At 38.8% G+C, this 11501-nt stretch overlaps 1 protein-coding gene across 5 annotated transcripts in view; it reads left to right on the top strand.

Annotated features, from left to right (window-relative positions):
• GOSR1 (golgi SNAP receptor complex member 1) overlaps positions 1-11501 on the top strand; it is a 49550-nt gene extending 38049 nt beyond the window's left edge. For 4 of the 5 annotated variants that reach the window (XM_025361260.1, XM_025361258.1, XM_025361257.1 and 1 more), the window contains exons 8-9: positions 7226-7308; positions 9557-11501. In XM_025361260.1, coding sequence (XP_025217045.1) covers positions 7226-7308; positions 9557-9681 — 208 coding nt within the window. In that variant the 3' untranslated portion in view covers positions 9682-11501. The remainder of the gene's footprint in view (positions 1-7225; positions 7309-9556) is intronic. The other variant, XM_025361259.1, reaches the window with a different exon arrangement.

Here is an 11501-nt window from a genome sequence, read left to right on the forward strand (position 1 = left end):
CCTGCCTGTGCTGTTTATTAGATCTTAGATCTCTGTTCTTTAGATAATTTACTTTAACTTCTTGGAACTTTCATTTTCTTATCTGTTTAAAAATACAGTATTGATGATAATACTTACCTGTAAGACCGTTAAGGATAATGTGAAGAAAATGCCTGATCTAATACTAGGTAATTTGTAAATGGTAACTATATTATTAAAACCACTCCTTTCTTTTTTAGCTTTTTATTTTGATATCATTTCAGATTTCAGAAAATTTTCAGTAGTGAAAAGAAGTCCTATATACCCTTTACCCAACTTCTACAAAGTTTAAGATGCATTGATCCTCTTTACTCCTAAGTATTTCAGTGTTCATTTCCTAAATATCTGTTTCTTTTGTATGGCTTCATGGATTCTTTATTCAATGGATTAGAATATTTTCCATCATTAATAATCTTAATACATTATAATCTTTTATAACAATAAGCCATTATTGTGTCTTGAATTTTTGTTTAAATTGTATGTGCTGAGCCTTCCACTTGAAGAAAGTTTTCACAGAATTGCCTAATGTTGACTGAAGTATCTTCCTTGTAACTTTTTCCTTTTCATCAGCACATGAGATCTGATCACATTTTGCCAGGAATTATTTGCTTAAAGTTTCCCAATAATCCTTTTTCTTTTTTTCTTTACTTCCCTTTCTTTCTGACTTCTCTTCTAGGGCCAGGCTGCCTTAATTAAGCTTCCACTTCAGCACTGGCCTATTTAAGGGCTGATAATATGAGTATAAAAACTTGGGGTACCTCATAGGACAAAAAAGAAAAGGAACAATTGAGAACCATTGAATTGTTACCATTATTTTGCTAGTTAAAAAACTTGTTATTAGAAGGTCTTTTATTTCAGTATTTTCCCTTGCTTCAAAATGTGATAGGCATTACAAGAAAAGTTTCACTGAGTATAAAGCTAGTTATGATTTCTTATGAAGAATGTAAAATTTGTGTCAAATAATATTTTTGCATATTCCATGTGGAAAAATTCACCTTTTCCTTTTAGAGATACATTTTAAAACTATGTGAGTAACTGAATATAGACTTTGACAACAAGTTATTGAAAAGAGCTAGCATTTTTAATATTTATATGTTTATTTCTAACCTTTAAATGTATGACTTGTATTATCTGTTGTTGAAAAAAACGTGACTGAGTTCAGTTCACAGAATAGGTAAGAGGTAAGAAAGTTGAAGTTCCCATAAGCATATCAATGATTTATCATTTTAAAAGCATTATATATTATTTAGAGCTTATATTTTGCTTCTAAGTATTTGACCCTTGAAATAACAGCCTAGATTTCGTTCTGCTTGACTGTAAGTCATGAAATGAGATGGGAAAGTATGTCTAGATATACTTTGTGGTACTGGAAATCATGCTTCTTCAACAAGTTAACATAATGTATGGTGATGATATCTATTCCCAAAGGAATACAAAGTCCTTTGCAGAAATTATTTTTTAACCTCTGTCGACTTGTGAGTCAAAGTATACAGGAAATGGTGATAGTTCCAGTTTAAAAAACAGAAGCAGGCCCAGCATGGTGGCCCACGCCTATAATCCTAACACTTTGGGAGGCTGAGGCGGGAGGACTGCTTGAGGCCAGAAACTCGAGATCAGCCGGAGCAACATAGTGAGACCCCATCTTTACAAAGTTGTTTTTAAAAAGCCAGGCATGGTGGTGCACATCTGTAAGCCAGCCACTTGGGAGGCTGAGGCAGGAGGAGCACTTGCATGCATGAGGTCAAGGCTGCCGTGATGGTGCTACTGCAGCCCCGCCTGCATCGCACAGTGAGACCCTGTCTCAAAAAAATAATAATATATAATAACAAACAGAGGCATATATCATTCAAAGATTGATATATGGGCCAGTGTAGGTTTGAAAGCTGTTACTTTATACAAGACTATAGTATCTACTTGTAATACCTTATAAATTTTTTTACAAAACAACCACATTTTCAGTGTATCATATTTTGTCATAATCTCTCAAACTGAAAAATTATGAATAAGAACTAAATGATGCAAAGGAAGTTGTTTGTTAAGCTCTTTTGTGTTCCTTTCATTTGGGGATCAAAAATTCAGTGTATTGTGCGGTTGACATTGCTCCCTCCTTCTGCTCTAATCTTGACTGGTGATTCTCTACACCTCCAACATTGCTATGGTCCTAGATGTCCTTCCTCCATTATCCTAAAATAATTTCCTCTATTGGATTACCTATTTCTTGGGATTAGTGCCTCCACTTTCTTACTTTATTCCCTTATTATGCTGAACCATGTCCTTAGTAACTTCCTGAGAAAGAACAGGAGGTAAATTGTTTTGGACTGCCCACATCCAAAATGTCTTTATTCTGCTCATATTCTTGATTCATTATTTAACTTAACCAAGATAGAATTCTGAGTTGGAAATAATTTTGAAATTTTTAAAGGCATTGTTTCCAGAATTGCTTCTAAAGTCCAGGCTGGACACAGTGGCATGCATCTTTTCCAGTCCAATGCTCTGGGCATTGAGTGAACTCTTACAATCTGGAAACTCATCTTCAGTTCTTGGAAATTGTCTTACGTTCTTTATCATTTTCTTCACTCTTCTTTCTCTGTTGTTTCATTCAAAAAAATATTAAAAATATTAAGTGTTGAGCCTTGTGAATTGATCCTTTCTTACCTTTTCTCTGTTTTCTATTGATCTTTTTGTTTAACATTCTGGGAGATTTACTGAATTTCTCCTTCCAATTCTTCTATTACATTTTTATATCAGCTCTTCATTTAATTTACATGAGCTCTTTCCTGAGAGATAGATACACACATTTATGTGTATGCATTGTGGATGTAATAATCTTTTATCTCTCTGAAAACATTAAATGTAATTTTATTTTAGAGTTTCTTGAGCTTCGTTTATTGCCCCTGTTTGCTCAGCCTCACTTTTCTGTTTGCTGGGTGGTTTTATTTGAACTCTGTCTTTTATGTTATCTTCTCACACATCTAGTGAGTATTGGCCGTTCCTTCATATTTAAGGGTGTGACTCCAAAAGAGGATGAGCTTCCAATCACTCATTGCTATCACCCAGACTGGAGTGCAGTGGCATGATCATGGCTCACTGCAGCCTTGGTGGTGGGGACTACAGGCGCCCGCCACCACACCTGGCTAATTTTTTGTATTTTTTAGTAGAGATGGGGTTTCACCGTGTTAGCCAGGATGGTCTCAATCTGCTGACCTTGTGATCCGCCCGCCTCGGCCTCCCAAAGTGCTGGGATTACAGGCGTGAGCCACCGTGCCCGGCCCAAATCTCCATTTTTAACCCTACTCCACAGTTCTTCCCTCAGAGAGACTGATCCCTTCAATTCTTGAGCTTTTCCAAGATCTATGGAAAACTTTTTAAAATAATTGCTTGACTCGTAATTTTATTGAGGTGAATCACAGTGGTGGATTTGGAGCTGCTAATGTGTTTTTTTTTGTTTGTATGTTTGTTTTGGTTTTACCCAATTACATTTCTTTATTCTGAAATGTCATTTAAAAAGACCAGACCATAATATTTCCACATGAACAGATATTTTTCTAGAATAGGCCTAAAAGTATTGGGAAGATGGGATTGTCAGCATTAGAACACATGGGAAATCGGGACCCCGGAAGAACTGTAATATTCTCCAGGACTTTTCATTTTCTAAATTTGCAGAGATACTGCCTGTGATTTCAGTTGAAAGTGATCCAAATCCTAGTATGTCCATATTAATTGTGTGTGTGTGTGTGTGTGTGTGTGTGTGTGTGTAGCTTCAAATGTTATTTAACATTTCTTAAGTGGAATTTTTCTAATGTTCTTTTCCCTTTTCTTTTTCTTTTTTTTTTTTTTGAGACGGAGTCTCGCTTTGGCCCAGGCTGGAGTGCCTATTAGACACTTGTATATTGTATATTATAAAAGTATAGTGTTCTTATTGTAACAACTTAAATAATACTAAAATGGATAAAGAAAAAGTCAATCTCCTGGTAGTACCCCTCCATTCTTAACCCCTGAAGCAATTTGCATTAACTGACAGTTGTGTAACTTTCTGATACCTTTTTCACTGTCATACAAACATCTCCAAAGATGTTTGTTTCTGAAAATATTAGAGGATTCATATTCTATACATTCTGTGGCTTGCTTTAATCACTCAATATGTTATAAACATCCCTTCAAGTTAATAGAAATACTACTGTTTTGTTTTGTTTGAGACCGAGTCTGCGCTGTCACCCAAGCTGGAGTGCAGTGTCACGATCTCGGCTCACTACAACCTCCGTCTCCTGAGCTTCAAGTGATTCTCCACCCTCAACCTCCCAGTAGCTGGGATTACAGGCACTCACCACCATGCCTGACTAATTTTTGTATTTTTAGTAGAGACAACGTTTCACTATGTTGGCCAGGCTGGTCTTGGACTCCTTGGCCTCAAGTTATCCACCTGCCTCAGCTTCCCAAAGTGCTGGGATTACAGGCATGAGCCACCGCACCTGGCCCTAACTCATTTTTTTAAATAACTAAATACTGTATAATCACTGCCTGTGATTTCAGTTGAAAGTGATCTAAATCCTAGCATGTCCATGTTAATTGTGTGTGTGTGTGTGTGTGTGTGTGTGTGTGTGTACCTTCACTTGTTATTAACATTTCTTAATCTCTCAGGTAGGATTTTTCTAATGTTCTTTTCATTTTTATTAGACATTTATACATTATCAAAGTACATTTGTATATTATCAAAATATTCTTATCGTAACAACTTAAATAATACTAAAATGGATAAAGGAAAAGTCAGTCTCCTGGTAGTACCCCTCCATTCTTAACCTCTGAAGTAACTTGTGTTAAGTGACAGTTATGTATCTTACACAACATACCGTTTGAATGTTCCTTCCAATTTTGGGGGATTTTTTTGGGGAGGTCTTCTTGCTGCTGTTGTTCGTTTTTTACTATTCCAAAAGTTTTTCAATAAATATTGTTTTACAGATTGAATGTCGCTTATCCAAAATACTTGGGATCAGAAGTCTTGGGGATTTCTGATTTTCAGATTAGGGATGCTCAACCTGTGTATATCTCCTTACCCAATTTTGTTTCTCTTTTGCCATCTCAAATCTTGCAGTTCAAGTTTTGATTCATGTGTCATTTGTTTAGAATACTACCTCTAGGATTTCCCTTCAGTAAGATGCATGGTGGTTTACTCTGTGAGACCTCACCTGACCAAAAATGTGTTCACTCAGCTCCCAGATAGGTCCAGCTATGAGAGCCTCTTAAGCAGTGTCATACCAGGTAGTGATGCATCCATCACTGGGCAAAGCCCAGCAGCTCTTCCCCTTAGGGGCTGGGCATCACACCAGCTACAAGACTGTCGGCTCTCTGCTTGTCCTCTTTGTGGCTGCATGTAGCAGTCCTTTCCCAGCTGCAGTGCCTGGGAGCAGTTTCACTGCAACCCCTGTATATGCAGATCCATTGTCTTCCACTGTCTGGGTTCCTCAGGAAGTAATGAAGTCCTAGGTCTTTGCCTCAAGCTTGAAGAAAAATCTAAGCTTCCCTGCTGTCAGTTCCCTGGTTCTCTTTTCACTTGAGAGAGTATAGCCTTCCACCTGGCTTTCTTCCCTGGAGATCTCAAGGGCCTCAGATGGACCCTCCCCAGTGTGTCTGCTTTTGTTCTTGTGCTACTCTATGGAGGAAATGGGCCAAAGGTCAAGTCAGGAACTTATACTCTCACCATCATCTTCTCCAAATCTCAATCTCTTGATTTAAAAAAAAAAATATTTTCAAAATTGCTCAATAGCATTTCATTTTCTGTTGCTATTTATAATGTCAACATGCAAAGCACTCTGTGTGTTACATATCAAAGTGGATACTGACCCTGCCCTCTATGACTCTAATGTCCAGAGAGATAAGACTATGGGAAATGAATAATCCTGGAAGTGATAGCAAAATGGTAATAACTTCGGGCCAGGCTTGGTGGCTTACACCTATAACTCCAGCACTTTGGTAGGCGGAGGTAGGAGGATAGCTTGAGCCCAGGAGTTTTGAGACCAGTGTGGGCGACATAGGGAGACCCTATCTCTACAGATAATTTAAAAATTTAAAAAAAAAAAAATTAGCCAGCCATGATGGCACATGCCTGTAGTCCCAGCTACTCAGGAGGCTGAGGTGGGAGGATTGCTTGAGCCCAGGAAGTCAAGGCTGCAGTAGCCACAATCACACCACTGGGCTCCAGTCTAGGTGACAGAGCAGGACCCTGTCTGCCCCCCGCCACCCTCAAAAAGGATATTAACTCAAGTATCTTTTAAACAGGACATCAAGATAGTCACATGGAAGAGATTGTGTTCTACAAAAAGTGACTTTTTCTTTTCTCTTAATCTTTTCTTTTTTTTGAGACAGGGTCTTGCTCCGTTATTCAGGCTAGAGTGCAGTGGCTCCATCACAGCTTGCTCTAGCCTCCCCCTCCTGGGCTCAATTGATCCTCTCACCTCAGCCTCCCGAGTAGCTGGGACTACAGGCACACACCACCATGTCTAGCTAATTTTTGTATTTTGGTAGAGATGGGATTTCACCACATTGCCCAGGATGGTCTCGAACTTTTGGGCTCAAGAGATCCTCCCACCTCGGTCTCCCAAAGTGCTGGGATTACAGACATGAGCCACCACACCCAGCTGTTTTAGCCACGTTTAATGAATCTGTGACCTTTGTCAGCCATCTTGGAAACTCAGCATAATGTTGCATGCATGCCTAGTTGGTTCTTAAGTAGAATTTTGGAACATAATCTCTTCATAAATTAAGGGCTGGTTGTATATGCGTATTTTATGATATTTTATATTTCTTTTCTATTTTTATAATTCCCTTTCAACAGTTTTTCCTGATTAAAGATATTTTAGTAGCTGGTCTCTTTTTAAATTCTTTTTAAACTTTTTAAAGTTTTTAAACTTTAAATTTTAAGAAGCGTTTGTAATATGTGATTTGTCTGTTTATGTCTTATCTTGTTTGTTATTTTGAAGCAAACATAGGAAGTGGCCTACTGCCTTGTATAAAAAGATACCAGAAGAGTGGAGTCATTTGGAAAAAGCACAGTGGGAAAGTGGCTTGGGAAGTGATTTTTTTCCCCTTATTTTCTGGCACAGTGCTTTCTAAGATGATGTTGTTCACTGTAGTTTTCTTTCACTTTTAAGGGCATGATGGTTCCAGGCAGGATAATCTTAAATGGTCATTTGTCATCTTTTTCCCCTTGCAGCATTGCTATGGCAACAAAAGAAAATATGACTTCACAGAGAGGAATGTTGAAGTCAATTCACAGCAAAATGAACACTTTGGCCAGTATCCTTTTTGAATGTTCGCAGTTTCTGTGTTTTGAGGGTAGAGGGGAGAAGTGTCTGTGTGTGCTTTTTATAGGGGGCAGGTCGCCATCACTCAGTAGCAGTAGAGCCCATCAGTAATTGCATAATATGAATATACTGTGCATTCCTACTTTGTGAAAGTTTATGCTCTTTAGTACTGTTCCTAAAAGACTGCACCTCAGAAGTTTCTTACTACTAGATGTAGAAGAAAAAAATTATAAATGTGAATTTAAAAATTATTCACCAGATTCTTTCACATTTTAGAAAGCTTTTAAATTCATGTTAGAACTCCACACTATACATTATTCTTACCTAAACATGATAAATTATATGCCTTTTCTTTTGTTATTTTTCCCATTTAGAGATAAGTCAGTGGCAGATGCTTGGAACGGGGAAGGAAGGAGACAGCCACCCGTGCAGATGAGCTGTAGCTACTGATAGAGTTTGTACAGGCTGAATTCTGGGATACATTCTCCACTTGTTTGTTGTAACCTCTACTTTAAAATGTTTCAGTTTTCCATTTTAAATAGGATTATTACCACTTCCCAGAAACCCACTAGGGAACCAGAAAAGCCTGACACTCTGAGTCATTTGATTCAGCGAACCTCTGAAAAGACAAGCCTTCTAGGCAAAAAAAGCTTTCCTTCCCAACTGCCAAAGGGGAAGGTACCTAGAATTTTCAAAAGCTGAGTATCTTGTAGTCCTAGATAATTTAAGGTCACTTTTAGTTTGATATGTCTTTGCCTAAGGAAAAGACTATCCTGATGTGTGCCGTTATTCTCCAGTCTGCTGTGAATTTTGTTCTTCCCTTGTCACCCTAAGTATAAAACCACATGTCCAAAATCACATTTTAGATAGGGCTATAAAATTTACAGAGTGCTGTTATAGACATTATCTCATTCTACTAAACTATGAACTCGATTGCCAGCCAGAGCAAAAGCTAATTAGTGAATATAAGAGTTTGTATTTAGTGAAACTTTTGAAACTTTGGAATAGAAGTGTGAGTCAGATAGCTGGTGATTTAAAACACTAAAGCCTTTCTCAGTTGTTCATTAGAATTTACCACCAGTCTTCTTTGTGACCTCTTCTCTGCTACTCTGTACGCATCTCTCCCATAAGTTCTTTCTCTTTTTTTTTTTTTTTTTTTTTTTTTTGAGACAGAGTCTCACCCTGTTACCCATCCAGGCTGAGTACAATGGCACGATCTCAGCTCACTGCGACCTCCAGCCTCCCAGGTTCATGCAATCCTCCTGCCTCAGCCTTCCAAGTAGCTAGGACTACAGACGTGTGCCACCACGCCTGGCTAATTTTTGTATATTTTGTAGGCACGGGGTTTCACCATGTTGCCCAGGTGAGTCTCAAACTCCTAGGCTCAAGCAATCGTTCAGCCTCGGCCTCCCAAAGTGCTGGGATTATAGGTGTGAGCCACCTTGCCCAGCCCAACACTAAGTTCTCTTAAGACAAAGTAGTATACCGGAACCTAGCATAGCACCTCATACAAATTAGTCACACAGGAATTTCACAGTTATTCCAAAAGAATGTGTGTTCAAAAAAAAAAAAAAAAAATCAAACAAAATGGGTGTGGGTTAGTCAGGGCTAAAGTTTAGTTCACTTTCCTCCTGTATCTGCCTTCTGCTGCGAAGTAACTTTGAAAATGTTAATAATTCACCAGTGTCTGATTATATAGACCCTAAGGTTGGTTCCCACGAATTGCCTGAATCCAAGGCAGGAAAGGATCAGGTATCTTCAAACTCTCAGGCAGAACTCCCCAGTCTCCTAAGAGAAGAGGAAAAAAGAGACAGAGAATGAAAATGAGGAAAGGGAGGGAAATGGACGGTGGTGGCGATGGGAGCTGGCTCTGCCTGTGCCTCCCTGCCAGAGTTCCTCCATTCCTGGCCACGCTGGCTCCCACCCTGTCCTGCAGCCTGGCAGTAAACCCTCAGTGCTTGGGAACTGTTATCATCCTTTTCTTCTCCCTCCTTCTCTGTTATTATTCTTATTTGTGTTACACACAAGACTGGGAGATATGTATTGATTAGGGGCCTTGAGCCGCAGCACATTCCCAGTTTGGGCAAGTGCATCTGCTAAAGATTCCCTTGGTATGAGTTTCTTCCCCTATGCCTTTCATCACTGTTTCTAGACACTGCTGATCTCTATTTTTGTGATTCCTGTGACTTTTTGCCGGAGAGGCTTCTTCCAATTATGACCTTAATAAAGATTTCCCAAAGATCGTTTTCCTGCTGTAAACAGCCTGATCCAAAGGATCAACCTGAGGAAGCGGCGGGACTCGCTCATCCTAGGGGGTGTTATTGGGATCTGTACCATCCTGTTGCTGCTGTATGCGTTCCATTGATGGGACATCTGCAGGGACTCTTGACAACCACCACTTTCACGCCCTGGTCTGGAATAAGGAAACGTCTGAGGGAGAAGTTGACTGTCTTGATAATTAGCCTGACCAGCAGGATGAATGCAAGGCTGACAGTGATGGACTCTGTGACATGGTCAGGTTGAGCTGAAGCCACAGTTTTTCTGTGCTGTCTTTTCTAACACATTTTTCTGTTTTTAATTAAAAAACACCAAAAAGGTTTTCAGTTGCTTTTGTCTCCTAGGAGGCAAGTAAACCAATCAAAAACAGAGTTTTCTGTGTTTCCGTGATAGTGTTGAAGCCTGATGACAAGCCAAGTCTTACAGCTGGGCTCTTTAGAAAACCAGGTTTCTACATCCAAAGACTGCTTTTCTTTTAGCCACCAGATTGGATTGTGAATAAAAATAATTCTTGTCCTCTTATTTTACACTCATAATGAGAAATCGCAAGTTCCTTCTCGATAATCTGTGCTATAGATTTCTACTCTGTCTCCTCAACTCTGTTGATATTTAAGGAAAATTCTGTTTTTCATAGATTCTTTGAGATGCTGTTGGACCAACTTCAGCACGTTTGAGGTTGTCTGAAATGGAGATCACTGTAAAACTGTCTTTTTTTTTCTTTTAAATTACAAGTACACTGGGGTTAATTGTATTGCTGGAAAAACATCAAGAATGACAGTCTCGTATTTAAGGCACCAGTCATTGTTTCCATTTTAAAAAAATTCTTCCCTTGGATTAATATTTTCTACTGAAAAGAAGTGAAATCTCAGTTCCACTAGGATAAAAGAAACGAATCGCCGGTGTCTGTCAGTGCCCCCACTGCTCCTCATCATACCAGCAGTGACACTGGTAACTGAGGAAGGGAACTGCTCAGTTTCTAATGTGATCTATTCAAAAAGCCACATATAAAAAGGCATTGAGGGCTCACTGTCCAGAGAATTCCATTTGTAAATGTTCCACAATGTATGGGCAAAAGTTTAAGGACTACTGCCTGATGTACCAGGAGTCCCATGCTCTGTGAAAATCTGTTCATTCCAAATCTGGTAAGCATTTCCAAACATCTGGAGAATGGTTTCACTGTTGAGGGTGCATGTGGCAGAATCTGTCTGTCTCTGCACCTGTGTTCTGTTACCATCCCTGCACAGTGACAGATTTTAAACCAGCCACCAGAATTATTTTTGAGTTAATAATTTCTTAGTTTCTATAAATTCATGACTTGTCTTACTGAACTACAACCTGGTTTGTAGACTTCCAGCATCTACACTGCTGCTCTTCACCATTGGAATTCACTGTGGTATTCATAGTATTGGCTTCAGTCCGAGCCACGGGGAATAAAAGGATATCAGCATGTAGTTCTCAGCTACATCATGGTATATAGATGCTGTTATTCAGGTGAACTTGCTCATGGGTGGACTAACACCTGGTTTGGTACAGAGACTGAGAAGTTTTTCATTCTGGTGTCAAAGTTTTGTTACATTATGGGTGTGAAGGGCATTTGATATATTTTTCTTAACTATGGGGTTTATTTTTCTAAGTATGGGTTGATTGACTGTTCATCGATTCAGGGTACCCTTAAAAGAAAAGTTTTCTTTTCCCATTGTGAACCTTAAAGGATCAGGGTAGTAAGTTCATTGATTAAATTCTCTGTTGGGAGAACAAAACTTTTCTCCCCTGACACTTTATTATCTTTGATTTTTCAAAGGGCCTTGATTGGTGGTTGTGTCTCGGTTAGAATTTATGGGACTTTGCTATGTAGTTGGCATTTATAAAATCTGAAGTATCATAAATAAAGTTATTTATTTAATTATA

This window comes from Theropithecus gelada, chromosome 16 (genome assembly GCF_003255815.1).
Source record: "Theropithecus gelada isolate Dixy chromosome 16, Tgel_1.0, whole genome shotgun sequence".
Classification (NCBI taxonomy): domain Eukaryota; kingdom Metazoa; phylum Chordata; class Mammalia; order Primates; family Cercopithecidae; genus Theropithecus; species Theropithecus gelada.